This window comes from Ptychodera flava, chromosome 8 (assembly GCF_041260155.1).
Source record: "Ptychodera flava strain L36383 chromosome 8, AS_Pfla_20210202, whole genome shotgun sequence".
Classification (NCBI taxonomy): Eukaryota; Metazoa; Hemichordata; class Enteropneusta; family Ptychoderidae; genus Ptychodera; species Ptychodera flava.
This window is the reverse complement of record NC_091935.1, coordinates 13,530,971-13,556,122: the sequence shown is the minus strand read 5'-3', so window position 1 is coordinate 13,556,122 and position 25,152 is coordinate 13,530,971. Positions and strand designations below refer to the sequence as shown.

Here is a 25,152-nt window from a genome sequence, read left to right as displayed (position 1 = left end):
CCTTCCAGTTTATAAAATATTCATTAGTATCGGTAACTTGAACATCACGCAACATCGCAATATGGCATAAAATGCATCACCACGAATGGACCAATTATTATTATGTGGTCATGTAATACACGTTATATATCATGGTTGGGATTTGTTGTAAGGACGCCCTTCCCTCCATGAACCTCCATAGCTCATGGCTGTGGGCGATAAGATGATTATGTAAATATTGTTGTCACTCATTTTCCATTACGATTTTGATTCAACAGATAAATCTGATGTTACCTGTCTAATGTGATCAGGTAACAATTCATAGCTCGATGCCTTCACATTTTCGAATAACCCGTATTATGCAAACACGAGTATTAAGAATAGAACCGTCAAGGTTGTTCGTATTCCCTGGAGAACAATCGACACATTAGCACTCGTTATTTCCGCTGCTGCTTCATTTATTCACTGCTAATGGAAGTACTCCACACGGTCTAAACTCACTTCTATTAGCAGTGAATATATTTACTCCCCGTACGGGTAAATCGTTCGAAGGGATTAAGCTTATGAATGAACTGTTTCACTCGGCATTTCGGATTAATATACGAACTGCCTTCTGTTGTCTGTCTGTTTATCTGCTGTCTATCAGTCTGTCATGCAGATAGCACAGACTGTGCTACCCCATGATCTGTCGCCCATCTATCTGGATCCATCTACCGTTATCATGGTTATTCTACCCTACTTCATCATCTGCACCAAAATGCACCTACTCATAGGCAAGAAACACTGTTTTTTTTAATGCAATCTAGAACCATAGCGGTGCATCTCGTTTGTGCCTCCATACCACAACATTGCGAGATATAAGCTAGCTACAAGATAGACGGATCCTGGATTTCGTATGTTTGGCACGTGTCAATCTTGACCTATAAAAAAATTAATGTACTTGAGGTCAAACAATAATATAATAGTGCACGTTAATTTTTCTCAATGGTAACTTTCCAGACTGATCGCTCCCAATGTGGTTCACTCTGGTCAGCGGTTGTTAAGTGGAGTGTCTACAAAAACACAATACGACATTTTCTAGGTTCGAGTCCGTCTATTGAGACACTCTTGAAACTAATGTATATTTTCTATAGAGGGACGTATTTTCCACTGTCGGTTCCTGGGCTCATAAATGTGAATGGCTTCACTCTCTTTTGAGATAAAAGACTTTTAAAAAATGCGTGGTGACTAACTTTCACACAGACAACAACTTGTAGCGAGGGAAAGAACGTCCAGTGTTTGTTCAACGGGAACAGAAGCTGTGCGGAAGATAGGTTTCACAGATTCATTTCAGTTGCCAGCAACTTCTTACAGGTAACTTATGAAATCACAGACACGTGAGGTTTTGCTCTCGATTAAATTCTCCCAGCCCTTCTCTTTTTGTGAGTATCCGCTTGGTGTCGTGAGACAACGCGGTCAATTGACACCAGATCAGTTTAATTGGCTCTTAGGATGCTGGTCGAGTGACACTAGAGCTAATCTTATTTCAATAATGAATGGCAAAAGTGTCATCCCGTCCGTAGAATTCTTTTATCGCAACTCCTTGGGTGTCAGTTACTTCGCCCACAAAAAAAGAACCAACACAAAGAACAAAGACAGATAGCGGGTTAACTCGAGCCAAGCGTCTTCTGATCTGGCTTGAGAATGTTCTGAAGCATTTGTGAATTGGGATTTAGTTGGTTTCGTGTTCGGGCGCGATAGTTTTAGGCGAAGAGGTCGTGTTTTACTTTGCTTGTTAAGCAATTAAGAGGCATTTTTTATTTGAATGTAAAGGGGGGGGGGATTCCAGGCTTAAAATTAAACGCCGGATAGTATAAAAACACCAGATGCTAAGCGATAAAGTACTAGCTTTTTGTGAGGTGTTTCTATTATTTGATGTTTACTTGATGTCCATCATGAAGAAGTTTCAAAAAGTGACTTTTAATCCATTGGAACGGATGTCACCAGTTAATCTCGGAACTCAAGAGCGGATCAAAGTAAGACGAAATGAAGGAAGTGGGCTGTTGACGTTGACTCCTCACTGGCTTAGTTTTTCTGGTGTCATTTGTAAGCCTTAAAGGAGTTTTCCTAATGTCAGTGTTCCACTCTAAGCCTTACAGGAGGCGAAAACACATCAAAGAAAAGAGCAGCAAAAGAGTTGAATGTTAAAAGTCAATCTACATCATTCAGATGGCAGCTGGATACATGTTTGTACCTATTGAAACACCGCCTCCAGCCACCAACATGCCTCAAGTCAACAGGAATAAGTTGCGCTGAAGGTGAAATCGATTTAGCTGCCTGGTTGCATGTATTATATGGGCCGTTTTCGGTTCATTGTAAAGTAAGATGTACCAAATATAGACATCGGTGCAGCAATAACATTGCAAATGACAAACTAATTGTGTCGATTCTTGAATCGTTGCTCAACTGCATTTCGGGCTATTTTACGTCACGTTCCGAAACGTGTTTCGTAATTGACGCGAGGAATAAAATGCGAAGAAAACTGGTGCATTTTTTAAGATTCACTCTGAAACTGTCAAACAACGCGCCGAAACGACCAATCTCCTTCAAGTGTCTCTCGATCTTCACGGCTTGGCTAGGTCGACATGGGATCCAGGTTGGGCCCTGTACGAAGAATCACGTGACCACTGGACTGTGAAGATGCTTCCAATGCAAATAAGGGCGAAAGCGAATGCGGGTGTTGATATTGTTAGCGAAAGTGAATATGAATGTGTGTTCATATTTTCTGGGAAGATACTTTTTCTATCCGTTACTGTCTGTCACGTCACTGACAATGAACAGTGAAGCGGAAGACTACTGCCGATATGATCTGACAAATAAAATGGTGCATTTTTCAAAGTTCATTAAAAGGATAAAAATATCTTAAAGCTTCTCAAACCACGTGCGCGTTGCAGTAACATCCTAAAATTTGAAACTGAAAAAGCTGTTGTTCCATCCGTTTTCATCCAGATTTGCCTTAAAAATTGTTTGATGAAAAGTTCCAGAAACTGATATACTGAAGTTTTGATTATATAAAGGTGACTCTTCGAATGTTACTTCGGGACCGAAACCATGTTGAAACGATGGTTTCAGATTTCTCTCCGTGTGGTCGTCCTTAAGCTTTATGCTCGTCTTATTTCCGCATAGAGCCAAAGGGTCGACAGTCATGCACATCGAGTTGCTTTAAGATCTATACCAGTCTTTGTCTCGAGTAATATCAGCGAGCGTGTTTACCGAAGGATGGAAATAAACAAGGTTCCATAATCCTTTCCGAAGGTTGGTTCCTTTCATACTTTGTGTCTGATGACAGGATGTAGCAGTTCCAACGAGAAAAAAGTGCTCCTTCTGTCTCGACGTCTTCTTTGCTAGCTTGTCTCTCGATTTCTCCCTCAAACATTATCTTACAGTTTCCCATCGGATAAAACCAAATCCGAAAGATATTGAAGTAAATTTTAAGTCTAGATCTGCCTTCGGTAAAGTCGTTCCGATAGCTGTGTTATATGCAAAGTGACCTAGTTACAACCATACCCCTGTATTGGAGATCGCTCCACTGCGCGACTATTCGCTGAAAAATGTCATAGGGCACAGCGGAAAACACTCTACCTGTTTGCATCGAAGTATATCAAATCATCAGGTCTGTTTTTGAGTACCATGGTCGAGGTCACGTGACTCTTTCCTCTCTATTTTCCAAACTTGCTCAAGGCGTTCTCGATAGGTGCGTTTATCTTGCAATGTGGGTTTTCCTACCACAACAAATTAAGTGGTTCGGATACACGTCCGTACACGTTGTCAGCGGGACTTTCTTTAATCGGGACCGCTAGCCCCTTCAGTTTTCCTCGAGACTGATATTACTGTTGGATTTTGGAGAAATCACGAAGGTAGAAGCGAACTTCTATTATTATTATTAGCTATATGGAGAATCGTGTTTGATGCCTTGTCTCAAAATATGTTTTATAAATTAAATCGGTTGACCCTGTTCCGTCGTCGGAATTAATGCCATGCACGAGGTACTAGGTAACGGAGATAATGGCTTATTTCGACCCAGAGATATTGTTTTGAAGGGGATTTATAGAGCGAGGTTACATTTTACAAACGACCACCAGCGTGTTTCTTGTCCCGTGTTTTGATGATGCTGCGATGTGAGTTCCTTTCGGGGGAAGTGTGCTCGGGGCAAACACAGCGATCAAAACACCTTTTGAAGGAATAACACGCCGAAAGACCCACTCCAAAACATTCCAGAGACTTTCATTAAGAAGCTAATGAAAAACAGGGAAAACAAACCCGTGGTCGATTAAACCTGTCGTTGTCCCGTACGAGTGGTTAAACACGCAGAAAGCTTGACTTATGTAAACCTATTTAAAGCTGAATACAACGCATTGTCGTGTACATCTCGTGTGACAATGAAGTGGGCGCTGTCAACACAGTAGCATTTCCCGCCAGCCGAGATCGTCTCCTCGAAAATAACAGAGGAAGTCTGGTGTTGTTGTTCCCTTTACATGTAAACTATAGATCGAAGCGAGGACTCTTGGCCCGCACTTTTGAAGAAAAATATAGGGCAGACGTACCGGTGAACCCTGAGAATTCTCGCAGAATTCCACTTTAAAGTTCCGACAGTATACAGATGAAGAAAGTCCACGGGAAGTCGTGTCCTTTCACAGAACTTACAAAAACTGACTTGTCATGTTTTCGCTCCCCGGTGAAGATATGTTTACCCTACGGTTATGACACCTACGTGACAGGTGTTTCAAAAAAAAGACGGGAATGCACAAATAAAATGTTTGTGTGCATTTTTCCTAACACTGTATCGTACACTTCGTGGCTTCGCAAAAGACGGTGCGTGCTCAGGTTGTGCTTGGGCTAAAGATATTTATTTTGACAAAAGTCGAACAGTTAATTATCGACATTTAATTCTGTTTGTTTAATACATTTTGCATAGCATAAGCTGGCATAATATACTTGTTTGGCTGTTAAAGCGACATTAGCCACAATTTTCAATGTCTTGTAAAGTATATTTTGTTTAATTTCAAATTGACAGTATCGTTATCCACTCCCAAAATATTCTTGAAACGCCTGGCGCACAACTTCGGTCAACGAGGCCTATGCGCAGTGCGTGTCTGATGTATCAATGAGAGCTGAATTTCAGTCCGAACTTGAATTCATTCGCCAACGGAAAGATTGTATATCGTACACAAATCTGATTGTTTGTATTTCATCGTACTTAGGTAGTAGAACCAGCAAATTTAATTACAGTTTATTATCTCGTTTATATTGATTGTTTCCTTTATAATGATATTACATCATTTTACGATGACTTTACAGATTATCATTTATCAGGCTTAAACTACTAGACCGCGATGGTAGGGCTTGGCCTGTTGCTCAAAAGAATGTTTGTGCACTGTCCCTCCACCAAAGAAGGGGCAGTGATAGGCGTCACCTCTGAAACAGTGCATCGGTGTACAGCACAACACTTCATGTCACTTTCAAATCTGTCCTGATTATCACTATTCGAACTAAAATATCAAGAAATTGGTCCCGTGAAGTTCATATGGATATTTAGGGAGATTGTCCAACAGCAAGACCTCATGACTCGACCAAGTGAAAGTAGTCGAATTAATTCTGTTGACATCTCACCTGTGTGATCTGTTTTACATAGTATATATATATATATATATATATATATATATACATACAATGTAAAACATATATAACACATATAATATATAACACATATAATATATAACATATATATATATAACATACATATAACATATATCATATACCATATATATATATATATATATATATATATATATATATATATATATATATATATATATATATCTTCAATGATAGATGGATCAGCAACTTGGCATCACAGAAATGAGAAATGGACTGTGTGCAAAATTTAGATTGTTTAGTTGTGTTACTTTAATTTCTTTTTTGTGCCTTGCTTGGGAATCCTTCCACCATGCCGGAAAGTTGGTAATTAAGATCTGCAAATTTGAGAACAATAAATCGAGAAATGCTGAAATACGAACACTTTTGACCTACCTGATCATCACTAAGGTACAGATTTAACTTATATCCGTCAAGGACTCCCTGTCTCTTATTGACGTCTTCGATTGCCATCTCGATTGCCGGGACAACACCGGCGGCGTTCCAACCTCCGTTCGGCGTACTGATCGGCATTAGCCCAGCAATCGCAAGCTCCACGTCTTCGCCGGCAGTCCCGCCTGCGTTTGCCGGGTCGGAGAGACGCGGATCGAAGGTGTCGTTATCCCCGCTCGGCGAAGCGTAACTCGAATGGAAGGCGCTGGGCAGGCAGGCAAAAAGTAGCGGCAATATCAAAAAGAACGTAATTACAACCATCATTCCCCTGTTTGTTTGCTCAGTACACAGCCGGCAATCTCATTTCAGGTGATTTTTGACAAGAACATTAGTACCCTGCAAGGTGAAGACAGAAAGCAACCGTCATAGTACGAACCGTTGCACCTAATAAAGCCACCCACTGCACCACGTACTATTACCTTGTAATTACACAAATTAGCATAACAATAATTTAATTTGCATTTGACTGTCACAATAAACACATCTACCCGTTTCTTCTGTTTCGTTTTTGCTACTGCTATGGTTTTTTCTGGATTCTTTTATACGTGGCGAATTCCCTTTCATGTATTCGACTCAGTTCTTTCAACTCTCGAATCGGTCGTCTCGTTTGTCGAAATGTTAATTTACGCGCAAAGATTCCCGCTAGATCCCATAGACAGTGGCACGGTCACTCCACCCTGTAACATCAGCTTCTACTGTCTATCAAGATTACAAGTAAATAATACCACTAATACACCTTTGATTATCACTTTGGGAAAACGAAATTTGAAGTATTCAGATGACATTTAAAACACAATGTGATACTGTCAATCAAATTAACGAACGAACGATAAACATTAACACCTAGGCTAAATACGGGCTAATCGTCCGTCCCTTCCATAAACGTCCCATACTTGTAAATTTGAATTGTCCATCCATTAAGCCTCGCCTCGAATGATGAGCATTAATATAGAAAGTGAATTTTTCAGAGTGTCTTCCCACAATGTCATCTTCATTACAATATTTCATCGTCACTGACAGAAGGTTAACAATTATCTATGTAGAATACATTAACTTTGAATTAAACCCAATGTCAATTTTACTTTGAAGCAACGAACTTGGTTTTTTCACAAATTTTGTCGCACGGAGTCCCATTTAATTCATTGTCACTATGTATCATGTACTAAGGGTACGCAACTAGACTATTTCGTCTCGTTTGCAACTCCGGGACCAGCGAGAGTGTAAGTTTCGTTGCAGTTCCACGCATACCATTGAAGAAAGTTCTTTGTCTAGTTGCAGAGTTTTCACGTAAATATTTTGGACTACAGGAGTATTTTACTATCAAGATTAGGAAAAGGTGTCGAATCAAAAGTTGAAACCTTAGAGCGATAAGTATGTTAAAGATGTGTGGAGGAGAGAGAGAGAGAGAGAGAGAGAGAGAGAGAGAGAGAGAGAGAGAGAGAGAGAGAGAGAGAGAGAGAGAGAGAGAGAGAGAGAGAGAGAGAGAGAGAGAGAGAGGCAGACAGAGACAGAGACAGACAGAGACAGACAGACAGAGGGAGAGAGAGGGAGACAGACATACAGAGACATACGGAGACAGAGACAGAGAGACGGGAGACAGACATACAGACAGAAACAGAGAGAGACAGGAAGACTGTGATAGGCAGACAGAAAGACGGAGATAGAGACACGACAAAGGAAGAGGCAGACAGACAGACAGACAGATAGACAAAGACATGCAGAGGCAGACGGAGATAAACGGAGAAAAAGACGGAACAGGGAGACATACAGACAGAGAGTCAGACGGAGACAGTGAGAAGTAGGGAGACAGACAAAAACAAGGAGACAGAGAGTAAGACAGAGAGGGGAGAGAGTGATCAAATCCATTAGATGTTCTTTTATGTTCTGACATTTTACGTGTCTTGTGCACGTCATCAAAATTACGTTGATCAATTGGTAATGTTAAAGGGACAAAGTTGGCCATTTTTCATGAATTTTGTTTGATGCAAGATATTGTTTGACATGTTGAAATATACTGAATGAATGGGTGACCACGCATGTATTGAACCCCGGTTTTAGACAAATTAAATGAAACCATCGCAAAAATAAATTAATGGTCATGACCATTAATTCATTTTCGCGATGGTTTCATGTATCGTGTCTAAAACCGGGGTCGAATATGTATGGTCATCCATTCATTCACTATCTTTCAACATGTCAAACAACATATTAAGTAGTATCTCGTATCAAAACAAAATTCATGAAAAATGGCCGACTTTGTCCCTTCATATCGGTGTCTGTTTTAGTATTCTGAGATTCAACTATACATTCATTGATCAACCTGGTGATAATGTTAGGGTTTTGTAAATTTCACATTATTCTTTATATTGTAATTCCAATGTGAAGTTTTGCCTGCTAGCAATACCTACATCTGATATTGAAATATGCACAGGAACAATAAAAAGATACGCAATACTGGCTATCGAATTAACCTTCCCTGCGAACAACTAACGTTCCCACGCACAACACCAAGGTACCATAGTTCACACCTGCACAGAATGCGGGCAGATAACCGTAAAGACCAATCAGAGAGACAGACAGAAACAAGGGGAGAGAGAGGGGGGGAGAGAGAGAGCGTGGTCGTGTCATTTAAACATTTTTTATACTCTGACATTTTACAAGTCTCTTTCGCGGCATCAAATTACCTTGCAATTAGTAAGTCAAATTGGTCGCTCTTTTTCTGATTCTTTAGAATGAACCATACATTATCGATCAAGCTGGTGATAATTGTAAAGTTTTGTTCCCCATCATCAGTTTCACTTTATTCTTGGGTTTTTTTAATTCATTGCATCGTGACATTTTGCCGGCCAGCGATGCATCATTTTTAGAGTATTACTTATTGATTATTTTAATTGATTATAGGTCATGGCATTTTGTGTGTCAGACAGAAGCCGTCACTGCGTTCAGAAAGCAATTCGGAAGAACAGTTCGGCATCCTATGGCATGGAAGTCTCTTCACCCGGGATGATGTTTAACTACGAGAGACCAAACTCCTGCAAATTCATTTATACAAAAATCAGGGAGTACACATTTCTTCAAAACACGAGATATTGAAGATACGGAAAGAAAACCTCACTGGACTACACAAGAAGTTGTATTTTTTGCTTTCCGATATAAAGGGGTACACCTTTGAAGTGCCGAGGTGGACAAATGTGGCAGTGTTACGACCGATTTCAAAGCTGTAGATCACAGGAAACTCACATCATTACTTGTATTGTTATTGACGCAAAATGGAAGATATTTGCTGTTGTTGTCATGTTTGTCGTTTCTGTATTGTTGTTGTTGTTGTTGTGAGTATAGGCACGAGAACTTTACTAACGTTTATAATTAGCCTTTCCCGGCATGGCATGACATGACTTGACAGTATCGTGCCCCTCCCCCCACGTTTGTACCCCTGCTTTGTATACACTCTTCACTCCGCACGCACTCACTCCCTCTCTTGTTTTCATGGCTGGAGAGTATGATGGGGGTGGTTGGCAGGCACTCAAGTTGCAGCATCACGAGATGTCCCGTGTGTACGTACAACGCGCAACAACCAATTAGAAAAAAAGTGGTCTGTCTAGATCTGTTATTAATGTTACTGATCGATTTTGTACTTCACTGCACCAACTCAAGCTGTGAGATGTCAATAAAAATAAAATAAAAACCCACATTTCAGCGATTTACACGTCGTGCCAAGATGTACTTTTAAGATCTTCATGCTCGAGGTGTAACAGTTGATAACAGTAATAATTCAAGACGTTATTGAAGCCAATTTTGTACTCTGTGATCAAATGTTCGGTCAACAGTGATGTCGTTATCGTCGTTGTAAAAAATATTTTGTGATAACAGTAATTAAAATAGGTCAATTCCTTGTCTTGATAAGGGGAATTCGATATCGGTGGTGAGTCACGTTCAGTGAGTTTGGAGGGACAACAGTTCACCTGCAATGGCCAGTGAACAGACGGTAAACATTGAGCAGACACTAATAGTGCAATAACGCTTCTTATCTTTAAGGTAAAACGCGCCTCGGCACAGGTAGTGGGACTCTCAAAGTTCTACAATTCTTTGCTGATATACCATTTGTGGGGACTCATTTTAAAGCTCTTGACAAAAGAGAAACTTTAATCGGCTTAGTTTTTCGAAAATCCCAAAATTTAATTTTCCTCCATAGAGTTAACACAGGAATGGCGGCCATTTTGAATTTCAAATATCGAAAATGTTGGGTAATTTGTTTCGCTAGTTCCAAACTTTGCACTGTGAACCCCGATTTTTATTGTTGATTTAGTAAGAGAATGGTTGAAAGTTTCATTTGGGAAAGTTTGAACAAAAGTTTAAGTCTTTCACTTTCGAGGTGCATACTACCTTAAACTACTGATGGGGAACATGACAAATGAGATCAACTCAGTACCTTTACCCTCACCGTCTTGTAAATATAATTGCGATAATCCATTTGTTATCTGCAGTGAAGCAGAAATGGTTTGACGTTTCCATTCTACCAGAGAGGAAAGTAAAGAAGAGCGACGTGAAAAATAGCCGAGAATGTGTGAAAGTATGACGAGACAATTGAGAGCATACTCCAGCAAAAAAGTGGATACCAACAGCTTGAACAATGCAATTCAAATTTCAGCTGAAACAGAGAAGAAGAAGCATATTTGACAGATCAAAATCTCGCCCACGTGTTTTTAAATCGATTCATTGTGGGTGCAGTAGTCCCCTGGGGTGATCACGCAGAAACAACAACAAACCAAAAGCACAGTAGCCAATGAGAAGAAACGCCAAGGTGAACTTGTGACATACCTTTGTTGCCGTTGATTCGGAGATAAATTGTCACGCGTGGTGGCACATGTTTTCAAGACTCATAGAAAATCGAACACAGTGCAGATGAATTATATTTTTTAATGATGTCACGTATCATACCATATATGGTATGCATGGGCAACTTCAGAGACGCCAATCGCGTCACTGTTTGCGTTGGTATCTAAGGTGTTGTTAAGTAAGGCCATCAAAGCCAACGGATTAAACCAGGATAATTAGGAAGACTTGTCATAAGAATTAATAGTCTCAGTATTGTAAATAATACTTTTTTCAGCACCGTGCAAGGCTCTAGTGAAACATATCGGAGAAGGACCGGACGCGGATGAATTGTTATGTCAAATGGCCCTATTGGTAAAACCCCATTAACACTTTCATTTATGCCTGAAGGTATACTTACAGGAAACGATTACCGTAAAGTACGCCCTCTTTTGTCAAAATTACACCCTAACCACACTGCCGGAAAAATAATCCGTCATTATGATAACATTGATGCCGAAGGGACTTTGATTTTGAGTGTATCATTTGGTAATCAATTGACATTATCTTGAACTGTCTCGGTCGATACGGCCTGTGGGAGATATCGACTTACAGAATTTTACCAATATCAGTGAGCAATTACATCGAGATTAAGTTTCGCCTGAGCGCGCTCAGTGGCAAAATTTGCAATTTAAAATCCACTCTGCCCTACGCCCCCAAATTGATGCTCAGGGCTGCTGGAACTTACGAGCACAAAAGTTGTGTATTTGGTATCGAGTTACTTGGATCTGACATAAAGTTATTGGCCCAAAAGATATATTATAGAAAAAAGTTTGCAAAAAAGAATCGAAATTTCATCGCTCAGAACAATTGCGACAGCTCCATTTGCCACGAAACTTTTAGGTGAAAAAACGTATTTGCTGCTTTAATATTTGAGAGCACCGATCGATGCACTTTAGAATGTTGAGTTTTTATCGGACTGATTGTCCGCCTTCAATACCACACCGACACAACAGATATCGCTTGCCGCTCGTTCCTCTCAGTAGTGTTTGTCGTGTAATAACCAATTTGAATTTTGAATCCTCCAAATATGATTCGCAGCATACGATGCAGTCTAGGTGCAACCAAACCCTCTTCGTAGCTGTCTCTCTTTCTTTATTGTTATCACTCTTTCCTTCATTATTGGCCGTTGGTCACCTCATGAATGCATAAGAATATTAAACAATGAGCAGACGACAGATTGCAATTTTAGAGCTGTTCAAATTAATGAAGACCAAGACTTGTACTTGGCAAGTCGGCTGCAAATTTCTTCAAATCAATCACTTTTAAAATGTCACAAAAGTACGAAAGTGGGTTCGGGAGCCTTCAGTTATTATGAGGGGGTGGGCAGGGGGAAATTGAGGTGGTCCACCATGTAAATACGACCCTCCCCCTAATGCCCCATTCTAAAGTATGACCCTCCCCCTGATACCCCTTTCTAAAATGTTAAATCCCCCCTCCTAACTCAAAAGTTCGAAATGTGTGTATAACGGTTTCCTTGACAGAACTGCTGACTTTGTTGTAATACAAGCAAATATATTAAAGGGACATTTCATGAACTTTTTGCCATACTTTTAGTTTTCTTGTTCTGTGTATCAAATGCTCTTTCCTGTTAGTATGCCAAGTATTCTGCTTGTCAACAAAGCCCATACACGTGTAATGACTATTGTTATTGTTGAAAAATGAATCCTTGTCCGGACTTGAATATAATTTTCAAAAATAACAATGCTGACTGTAAATATAGGATGTGTTAATAAGCTAAGGGACTGGACGGAAATTACAGGGTGGGGGCGGTGTTTTTTAGGGTGGTCGCAATATTTCGCGCAAGAATTTTTAAAGGGTCATTGAATTTTATGCATGTCTGTGGGGAATGGTCGACATATTTTGGGCGACTATTAGGGGCCGAGATGTAGTGCTTCGTCCATACAGATCAAATCATAATACACGAGAGTGTATTGAGAAAACTGCATGAACAATTTTCCCCTACAAAACTTAGCTATATCTATACTTTTATATAATATTATGTTTGATAATTTATGTATGTACTTTGCTTGAAGGGAGAGGTAAAAAGTGTACAAGAAATTTGATTTTTGGATTTCATCTAAAATATTGATTCACTATACGTAGTAGTCTATGAGAAAACTATGAATACTTTTTTCCAATATAAAACTAGCAGTATCTGTGCATAAATTATATAGATGCTGGTTATTTTGACATAAATGTACTTGATTTCACTGAAAATCATACATGGTTGATCCACTATACATGAAAGTGTATGAGAAACTTTTAACAATTTCTTTCTGATATAAAATAGCAATATCTGTGCATTTATAAACGTTGGATAACTGCCTTCTTGGTAAGGCCCGGACGCATATGCTTTCAATGTGTACTTATTATCGCATTTGTAGGTGACGATCAATGCTTTCTGCTGTTCAAATGAATAAGTCAATTCAGGGCGAATTATATTGTCTGCTGAATCAAAACTACTCTTACTAGTTAAATGGTCGAGAACATCTACGTTTTGGTGTTGAGCGAATATTTCCAGCACACAATTGATACCTGTAGTTTGGATAGTGGTTCAGTTTCAGAGATGCAAAACTGGAGAAGCTGCTCTCCAAAAGGACACCAGCCAGTATTTTGTAGGTCTGTTCGCATTTAATGCAATTTTAATCACTAGGGTGACCCACAGGGCCATAAGGCATTATCAATCATAACAAGAGTGTAAGAAAATTTTTCAAAAATTATGATTATGAATACATTTGATAAAAAATTAAATTTTCTGTCATTATTGTCTTACAAAAATATCCGACTGCACTCGAATCTTGAACGATGATTAGTTTTCATGCAAAATTCGCGTAGCTGTATTACAGACCTCGTTATTAATAAGTTATGATTCTGAATATTCTTGATAAAAAATTAACATCTCTGTCGTTATTTCAAACTTATAAAATTACCCTATCGCACTCCAATCCTAAACGATGATCATTATTTATGCCAAATTCAGACAGTTGTAGCACTGAGCCTCAGAAATATGGTCAATATAGTTTCATTATTGACATACACTGCGGCCGCATTGCACAGTAACTTGATGCACGGTCAGAGTACTGCCTCGGCAGACCCTCTAAACAGTAAATAGTAATATTCTACTCTACGTAAGTATAGAGAGGAAGACCATGCCATAGCACGGTGAATCTTGTTTCATGGAAGTCTCACAATTGATCCGTCAGTCCTTTATTTGTTTGCTTGTTTACTTGTTTTTTTTACTTGTTTGTTTTTGTTTACTCTTTTCTTTTTTGACCGTTTTTAGTCTCACAATTGATCCGTCAGTCGTTCGCTCGTTTGCTTGTTTACTTGGTTTTTTGTTCACTTATTTGTTTTTGTTTATTCTATTTTTCCTTTTTGACTCCTTTTCTATTTTTTATTTTTGTTTTTTTTTAATTTACTTGTTTACTGTTATTCAGTCAGAGTTCCCTGTGGGAGGAGTGCATTCTTCCATTCATCCGGGGATTGGAACATCTTATAATAATTATGTACTTGTATTGAATTGCACTCTTTCCACTGCCGACATTATTATAAATGGACACAATATGGACCACCTCTGAAGGATCCCCGAATATATCAATCGAGTGAGAGATTAAGAACTGATCCTTTCCTGGCCGTTGTCTCTACACAGAATCCGCCTCCGGCACAGATATTGGGACTCTAATTTCTTTACAATACGTTTCTGCCTACCACTTGTAGGGGTTCATTTTGAAGCTCTTGGAGTAAAAAAGACATTTCCGGCGGCTTACTTTAGTGACAATCTAAAATTAATTTTTTCCCATAGCGTCAGATCAAGAATGACGGACATTTGTCTTGAAGGAGGTCACGAGTAGTCAAAACAACATCACACAACCACACACATCCCGCTCAGAATGCATCTTTTGCGAATGTTGTTTGTGCATATCTGACGATGTTGTTTACCGCTAGTTTAGACGATAGTTACACCTGACAGTATTGGCAACTCCTCAGTTTAGACAGTATGTCTAGGTCCCGTTTTGCTGACGGTTCAATGCAAACCACTCTAATATCAGGAGGAAATACACCATTTTTTAACTCAAATGACTTGTAAATCTTGGTTCTTCTGTGATTTTTTTCTAACGATGTGTATGGGAGTCGACGAAATGCCGGAGATCCTACAAAATGTTAGTGAGAGAGAGAGAGAGAGAGAGAGAGAGAGAGAGAGAGAGAGAGAGAGAGAGAGAGAGAGAGAGAGAGAGAGATGAGAAGCGGTGAGAGAGATGCGATGATGATGATGATGATGATGATGATGATGATGATGATGATGATGATATTACGACTCCGTTGATTAAGATCACCATCACAATGACGATGGCGATAATGATTATCATCACGGTTCGTTCAACTGCAAAATGCTAGCAAACAAGAGGGCGAAATGTTTCAACAAGCCTTCGAAAGCCAAAGAATTGAAGACAAGACGTCATTTACTTAAATTCATCAACGTTGGATGAAATTATTTTTATAACTTTTCATTCTTCTAGATTACATTACCCTATACAGCGTCATTTTCCTTTGTGGCTCTTTCAAACGGCGATTGATAACAACGCCTATCTAACACGTTGGCGATGTAGAGACCGTGTAAAAGAAATGGTAAATTATTCAGTTTGCGCAACCTCAGGAAGCATCTCATTTTCCAGTCTCTTACTGAGTCACGAAGCCTTCTGTATGATTGCCCCAGGATAGTATTTTTCAACGTATCGTTTTCCAATTTTAACTTTTGCTAGCCACGTAACACAAGCCCAGTAAAACTGACCTGCTCACTATGCCCCAAGAGAACTCCGGAATACGGTTTCCGAGGAAAATAATTGTGGATACACCATAAAACACGACGGTTCAATGACTTGGAAGAGCACGAAAACTGCGCACAATATGCACACCACACGCAAGGTCCGCTACATAGGGGGAAAACTTGCGTCGACTCAAATGCTACAAACGGCTCCAACTATTACGAAATAACCACATGTCGGCATAGAGTCATAACAAGTCTTAAAGAGACAAAAGTGTAAAGCAATCATTTCATAAATACACGCCGCGTATCATGAAGAGCTGCCGATTTCCAAAGCGAAACAAAAAAATTATCCCCATGTCGGTTATATGACAAAATGATCATAACAAAAAAGGATCAGAAATTGCTGTGAGTTTGACTGAATCTATGAATAGCCGAACACGCTAATTAAACTAAATGTTATTTATGTCAATCTCTTGTCATTGTAAGAGAAACATTCAGAGGCCATCATGGAGAAACATTTAACCCGTTACATTGATTCTTTGCAAAGGTAATATGACTACAGTATCTTGGGCAAAAAAACAGGCCTCGGGTATATATCTATATATATTAATAGGTTTTCTTCAAAGTAATTAAACTAAAATTACATTTGTCGTTCATAATTGTAATAATGCCATCGCCAGGGTGTCGTGGAATGGCATTTAGCGATACAATCGGAGTTACGTCATCATTTTAACCGAACGACACGTCCCGTGGCGTGCTAAAATTTCATTTCGTCAATACTTAGCGGTGGTGATCTGTTTGGTGTGACGAAGAAAGAAGTTTCTCAGTAATTGACATTTTTCAATGACAGTGGCCTTGTGGGTAGCAACGCAAGAAGACTGTAGAACAATGAAGACAGTCCATTGCAAAGAAGATTTTGTTTCTATGAACTTTGAACGCTAATAGATCATCTTTGAAGTACAATGAATATAGATGACTTGATAGTCCGGCGCTGTGCAGAATGCCCACTCCGATGTGACCGCCGCGTAAAATTGTTCTCTATTGCTGCAGTGGTTTGGCAACACAATTTTTAACAGCGTATGATGATACACCGCATCTAACCTCAGCTTGTTTACCTATCACCATGTCAGTTTTTTATAAAAAATATTTTGGTACTTGAACCATCTAAATGTCATATGGAAGCCCTATCGCAACATGTGCACAGACAAGCGCTCCGTTTTACAATATGTAACCCTCAGTGGGAAAACTAGCTTCTGTGTCTTCACCGCTGTAAATTATTCCGGAAAGATTTCTTGATATATATTGACGATATTTCTATTTTTACATGATAATTTATGGCGAGAGGTAAAGGGTAATTGGACGGAGGCTCAAAATTCTGGTGCGTAATATACATGTCCGTGCATTACGTTGTACAATTTACTACTGTAGTGTAGTTATTATCATAATACATTTAATTGCATGGGTAATAAACGTTTTTCCCAGTTACCAGAAAGTTGGTTTTAAAATTATAAATGTGCTTTTCAAGAGCGTTGTCGTGTGAAATGCGAAACGTTTACGGTTTTCTAACCATCATCTTCAAGAGATCCTCAGAAAAGTGAGTTTTTATACTGATGCTAATAATTTTAACTACTCAGATCCTTACCTGGGAAATTTTGACAATCTGTGTGTTTTAAGAACTGCTTCCTTCAATAACTCACTTGCTACAGTACTAATAAGAATCCGATTCATTGGCGCGCTATTGTATTTTCTTCGGTGCTCTTATTTCTCACAAGCAAAGTATAGTAAAAACTTATAGTAACGAAGTGCATCTCGAATGGCGGAATACTTTCATACAAACTGTAAAATTAGCAAGCTGGCTATAATGAGCGTCCAGAAACAATGTCCATCGAGTCGAGCCTCTTAATAATGAGTAATTTACACAACGTATTGCTTTCCCGCCAAAACATTAACATCATACAACATCGGTACCTTTCAACATTTTCTCTGTGCTCATGTGGCGTGTATTGCGCTAACGACTGAACGGATTCGGCTAATTTGTTTGATAATCGATGACACGTCCAAGAAATTCATAACACCTGCCACCTTTGTCATCAATTAAGTCGGTTGATTGATTTTCGAGCTCACTACTTACATAGTCCCTTTTTTGAATGCTACAAGCTCATTCCTTTAACTGTTGCCCTTTTCTAAAATTTCAATTGTATGGTTAAATCAAAACGTCTTTGTTTCGAAATATGAAATGCATGACACGCTTAATATTGACGAACCACTGTTTTAAGCGTGTTTTCATAAAATATTAGTGGACATTTGTGCGCATTGTTTGAGGACAGGAAAACATCTTCGGCACTAAGTTGTGTTTGCGTAATGGCTGATATATTAATTTGATGGATTTGATGAAGTCTTACCTGGCATACACATCGAAGATTGTGTAGTGCTGTGCGCGCAGTACTTCCAGCTGTTTATCGGATTCACTTACAACTTTGCACCGCATCGATTTATCGTTGTCCGTCGTCTGTTTTCCCTAATGATATTTTCCCTCGGAGGCACATGTCATCAAAATTAGTGTCCGGGCAGGTCGACAGAGGGCGTCTTGTTATAAACCTCCTGTCAACGAGCTCCGGAAATCGCAAATAATAATTCTCCGCAATATTTCGCTCACCAAAGGATCACGTATTCAGCCAACTTTGAGACACATATATAACGAGTTAAGTTTTAGTAGAGCTTTTACATTATCAAAATAGATTGTATCTGTTTATTTGAGATGTTCCTGCATATGGAATCTGCTATGGCCTCTAAACATGAGGTGAGCGCCACTTCCTGCAGGTTGCGGATTACAAATGCGTTCCGAGTCCAAGTGGTTCATATTCGGTCAGCGGTATTCGTACGGTCTGGCGTTTCGAAAACGAGGGTCTCAACAACGCTTTGTGTGTGGCAAGCCGTCCTCTAGCCACCCGTCGTCAAGCAGTATAAGGCTCTTTATCGCTTTTCCATCACTAAAACTCTCCTATCGCCATGGAGATGATGATATTTAATCCACTTAAATTGTACAAACTTTCGATAGACTCCTGGTCGACCATCAAAGGTTCATAGATAGGATTTTTCCCTCGTTTATTTACAGATAACACACATAGAGTAGGACGAGCAGTAGTAGACAAAGTGGGAAGCTGTGAATGCTCAAATCCATATACACAGGTTTGTCACGTATGGCGCTCAGTGATGTGGATTTACTTGTCAATGTTTGTTTTCTTGATCTTGTTGTTGTTTTCTTCTTGTTGCTAATGTTGCTGTCAATACAAGACATACAAGAACAAAAGAAACTGGAAACATGCCCTGAAGACAAAACGGCATTGTCAAAGTTGTTTATTACAATAGTTGCAAACACAATTATATATGGTTCAACAAAATGCAATGGAAGAAGTTGTACAAGATTCGTAACCAAGGGTCCTCTTCAGGATCTGGGTCAGAAATGAGATTAAATTGTTGATTTAATCCTGTATCTATCGTAGTTGTAACTATAGACAACATTTTTACTTTTTTTTTGTTTCTAGTCTGGATTAGGATTTGAGAACTTGTACACATAAAATTTATACGCCTCTCTCATCAAAAGCCGTCTTGAATATCGTTCTCAAGTTTGATCTTCCAAGAAAAAAGTACTTGATTAGGAAACTTGAGAGAGTCCATAGATTCAAGCTTTCTGCGCTAGGAAAGTAGGCGATAATTTTTGAAGCCGCATTCCCGCATAGAAGGTCAAAGGTCGTATGGAACCCATGCAAGTTATGTAAACACTGTATGCCAAGCTAACTTGGCGGTTGACGAATGTTAAAACATGTTTGTCACAATGTAGGGCTACCTTGCAAAATTTCAATGTTGCAGCTATGATGGCGTGATACATCTAGATATCGTGCATGAAATACGTTATTTGTAAACAAGAAAGTCGCTACATTATTTGTAAACAAAAAAGTCGCACAGACGCAGTTCCGACTACTCCTTTCAAGCCTTGCCATTTGGCAAGGGAAGTCATTTAAGATAAATATAAAATAGGTCAGCTAACTGACAACAACAATGGTGACAGTGCTGAGTATGTTTGATATTTGTGATAGGATATATATATATATATATATATATATATATATATATATATACATATATAGTATATATACATATACAAATATGTATACATATATACAAATATATATATATATATATATATATATATATATATATATATATATATATATATATAAGTTTAATGACGAGTTTCTTTCTGAAATGATCCTATAATCGGGATAATCCATTGGTAAATAGCAAATAGATAAATGGGTAAACTGTGCGTGGAAGATTAAAAATTGATGGCACATGAAAAAGATAAAGTTACTTTTTTGGTACATTTTGATAGACAGCTGATGGTTCTTAAATCATTTCTTGTCATTAACAACAAAAGTTGTCCGTATCTTAATATAAATCCCTTCTTTGTTCGCTTTCACTTAATTGTCATGGTGCATTTTCAGCTGTCATCCTTCTCTTTGATAAATGAATTCTTTTGTTAAGCACATCGAAATGCCCAGCGTTGAACTTTTGTGTGTAACGTGCTTTTATTATCGCTTGCCATTACTGTAGTTGCTGCCTACAAACATGGGTATTCTATATTTTGATTTGACTTTCCCCTTCGTTAACCCTTTGAGCGCTGTATTTTTTCCCACCAAAATTTTAGTGCAAAATTTCACCAATTTTTATGAATTTTTCTGTAATTTTTTGATAATTTTGGACCAAATGGACATCACATTTCATTGGCTACAGTTTTTTATCAAAATTTTGGCAAAAATATGAAAAAAATTGACTGGGTATATTTTGTAAAGGTGACATAAATTGACTTTGGCGCTCAAAGGGTTAAAGCTCCACTCGTTCTTGCTTTATCGATGCATTCTCAATTTCTTTCGTACGCGTTCAGTTTGTAAAATAAATTAATTTAATTCATCAAGGTAATTAAATTTTCTTTTTCAACCTGTCAAATCGCCTATAGCGTTGAACTTGACAACACAACCTGTGTAACGTTCCTTCCTTATCGGTAGCAACCGACTTTGTGTATCAAAATTTGAAAGCCATATGGGCTAATTGATAAATGTATATGCGTCAATGAAGTTTACTTGTTAAAATACACCGAGATCCTTTGAGAATTTTTTTACGATTTATGACTGTAGGTTTGTCAAATATGTAGGGGTGAGTGTTAACATTTTGTTTCGCTGTAAACGAGGTCACCCCGCACTTATTAAAATTCAGTAATAATTTCCATTTTCCTGCTCACCGACCAACTCGGTGACGTAATGATGTAACGTTGCATAATCTGACTCGTCTTTCTTGGAAATGAACAGCTTTGAGTCATCAGCATACAACGACAGATGTAATTTGTTGAACATTTACAAACATCATTGAAATCGAACGCACACGTCTACACATGCAAATACGTGACTGTGTTTCCGGTAACCTACCTACCCTATTAATAACCCTAAGACCCTTGCGTTTGAAAGAAAAAATATAATTATGCCAAATTTTGCTGTTTTGGGTGGGCCGCAAACCATTCAATATTACAAAATTACAAAAACGCCTCCAACAGATATACCATGTTTCCCGAAGGCATATCAACGGACACACTCATACGTTTTATTAGTAAGCCTAACTCCCTATCGGGCTGATAATCGCGTTTGTTTGATGCCAAATGGATGCCACACTGTCATCTGTCTGTGATTCCCTGATACATATACGGATGTATTCGACGTTCGTAATACTGCAATGCCACGCCTTTATAATTACAATGTTTTGCACCGATGAACACACGAAAGCTATTCAAATACTGAAAGCCGTTTCCTCCATTTGTAGTCACTTGCAATTGCAAACATTTTGTAGTCACTTGGGTGCGTCTACGTGAAAAAATAGTTGGAAGAAGATTGGATAACTAAATACAGCACAGATAGCGTCCGAAGTCAATCCGTGTAGATAGATACTAGATAGATAGATAGATAGATAGATAGATAGATAGATAGATAGATAGATAGATAGATAGATAGATAGATAGATAGATGGATGGGTGGATATATGGATGGATGATGGACAGATAGACAGACAGACAGCTCTTTTTCTCCACTGTCTATGCTTATGGTAACGCGCAGCCACTCGGGCCTGAAGCATTTAACGGACGCTATGGCCTACATGACCGGGAGGTGGGTATTCAATATATTCTCATCATGTGATGCTTTTTGCAAATTGCGACAGAGAATGGGTATGCATTTTATAATAAATCTGCGTCTTGTGATTTATGATAAACCATATACACAGTTTAAACAAATAGCTAAACACATATGCGTTTATGTAGTCACGCATTAAGACAGTGAATACATGTTTCCACTTATAAACGTGTTACACATTTCTTATATTTACAGTGGTGATACTTTACACAATCGATACAAGCATACCAGTATCAAAATGTCACTACATAGCAATCGATGTTAATGAATAAAATTTCGGTCCGGATATGAATTTCTTCACAACAATAGCAATCCGGATCGAGTTTGGAACCCGAGTACCATTTGAACGTGCTTCTAAGAATAGACATATAAACTTTTGTTTGTACGTGAATTAAACTGTAATAGTGTGAAAAGTTACAATTGCTGACCTATTTAAAACAAAAATAGAAGGTAATTTTATATCATACATTATTAATTGTTTCCGTGAGTTGTCAGAAGTTGTAAATTATTTAAAATGGAAACCAATGACTATTGTCCCTTGGCGGAAGTAGATTGAGTTTAATCAAGTCACTGTGGATGGATAATTGATCTTTGTCTGCATCAAATTGGTTTACCGTATTACATTGTTTGAAAGGACGGTCACAATGGTCGCCCGACAGCATCTCACTATAACAGAGAGTGGTTTTCGGAACAGCATGCAGTTTTCTACACCTCTAGGTTAAAATTTAAAGTTTATTTGTGAGGTCTTGGCAAGGAAACACTTTCAGCAACTTGTATTCGTATCCGTTACAGAGAAAGGCGATCGCCTGTATACGCAAAGCTTTGTTGAAATGCGCGGCCATTTGCTTGTAACTACAACCCTGAAAAGTGGGATCTATCCCGTTTGTGCATAGAAGCCATCCACAAATTTTAGACTAAGTGTGTTCAAGTTATGGCATGAGTAAAAGAGGGGGGCGGTAGTAGTGGTGGTTGTTGTGGGGGTAGGGGTGGAAAACAGCAATTATGTCAACATAAGATCCAAAACTGCGGTCATACGTTTACGATAACATACAAAAGAAATATAAACACAATTCCTACCAAGCTAACAACATCGAGGTATCAAATCAATAGACCTTTTCCCGGTTATCCCGCAATGCATTGCTGTGGCTGTGTCAATCAGTGAAAACACACCCAGAACAACAAAAACATACTTGTTTTATGTTGGAGAACGGATTGTTATTCAAGAATGAAACAAATTTGCAATGCCAAAAAACGTCTCGTGTATTTTGTATCCATCGGCGACGAAAATATAGGTCAGGATGTAAGCTGACATACTGTTCTACTAGTAACATCCATTGCATATACCCTACGGCTAAAAAGTTCTATGAGTGATGTAGGCTTTGTCTACCCTAGTGCGCACTGCATCATGGAACCGGTAAAGAAGCTTTAATGGCACGTGTGGCAAGTAAGCTTATGGACCAGAAAGTGATGTTGGATATTTTGAATGGGATGAGCACGCCTTTCCCTAACATCCGAATTGTGTCAATAATTGTCATAATTGTAGGTGGGTACATTTTAGAGAGGAAAATGTCACTGATGTCCCCTCCCCCCAAACATTTGATATGCATAGTTATATCAGTATTAGGTGTAATAGTAAGTAGTTGTACTCTAGAGGGAAAAGTATCATTGGATTGGTAGTTTCTGATATATCTCTGCATGGCAGGGCTGTGTTACCGGCTACGCCCAGCATGAGAGGGCCGCGTTTTACCGGCTGCGCCTGGTAACACACAACCCTACCGTGCGGAGCTATATCTGATATAGGTGAGTCACGGTTCAGACAGCGTCGGAGAATACAGACGATGTGTCTCCTCAAGAAACAGCGATTCGCACATTTGCATTTGCGAACAATAAATTAACCCCCAAGAATTCAGTGGTATCGAACGTGTTATTATGATGGGCTTTGAAATAAAACTCATACGGTATACCATTGAGCAAATTTGAGTATTGGGAGCTTGTCTAATGTATATGGTGAAAATCATCACTTTTGTCGCATGGCATGGTGTCATATTGTCACTGATAGGAAAAACGCAGACAACAAGCTAACATGTAACACCAATGCTTCTCCATCAGAAGGTGACATGCTCTTATATCGATTGTCGTTAGATGTAAAAGGAAGTGTGGGATGTTATTTACCCTAGCAACCCGAGTTTCTATTTCAACGAGTAGTGGAGTCTCCCAGACAGTTACCTCACGATTGTTTATGCTGTCCGTGGTGAACACAATGGAAAAATAGTTGTTTTTGTATGGCTGTTAATCCAATATTGACACTGCCCTGGCAAAATGGGATTCTGTTTCAACAGGTAGCGAAGTCTCCAGACAGTTATCTCATGCATTGTTTATGCTGTCCATGGTGAATAAAATTGATAAATTGTTATTTTTTATGGTTGTTAATCCAATATTGATTTTATCTAGTAAGATTTCTATACCTCTCGAGTCAACTAGTTTGCTTTTCATTCTGATAAGCTGCGCTACATACACAATAGTACAAAAGAATATTATCTCTTTGTGTGAGGGGACTAGTGACATTTGAAACCGAACACCGACGTGAAAAATTCAAGAAGAAATTTGTTACCTCGGTTCTCTCCAATCTGGGACACCCAGAGAGTGAAGGACAAAGAAGGAAGCATAGAGTACTTCTGAGACGAGCCTGTTCCTTTCGGCCATTTTGGCACCATCATTCGAATCACGCGTTTTGTTGGCTCGTCATCGAGGACGTCTCCAGCCTATCAAGGTGACATTTCCTCTGAAACTTAGACATGTCGTCTCAGTCTGAAATGAGAGCATGCTGTTTCCCTGCACGTTTATTCTCAGACGTACTGTATATCAAATACACACATGTATCTCTTACAGTTACACCACAGGGAATCCGGACTTCTAGCTATTAATTTTAATAAAAAATATGAAAATTGTTATTATAATTTAATAAAAACACACCAATGTATTAATTTTTGATAAAAATATAAACATTATTATTATTATTATTAATATCATCAACATCATCATCATGCAGCAAAAATTCAAACCAATGTTCGCCTATAGGGAAGAGTGTGTATATGGGGAAGAGTACTTTACGTAAGGATTGGCGAACATTGGTTTGAATTTTTGATTTTTTTGATGCATGATGATGATGAT

The 25,152-nt window shown here is 38.7% G+C and overlaps 1 protein-coding gene across 1 annotated transcript in view; it reads right to left on the bottom strand.

Moving 5' to 3' along the window:
* The window catches only part of LOC139138590 (gamma-aminobutyric acid type B receptor subunit 2-like), a 39,571-nt gene extending 21,280 nt beyond the window's left edge, over positions 1-18,291 (bottom strand). The window contains exons 1-2 of the mRNA XM_070707026.1: positions 18,148-18,291; positions 6,049-6,441 (exon numbers count right to left, since the gene is read on the bottom strand). Of these exons, the coding sequence (XP_070563127.1) occupies positions 6,049-6,369 (321 nt within the window). The 5' untranslated portion in view covers positions 6,370-6,441; positions 18,148-18,291. The remainder of the gene's footprint in view (positions 1-6,048; positions 6,442-18,147) is intronic.
* Positions 18,292-25,152: the final 6,861 nt, after the last annotated feature.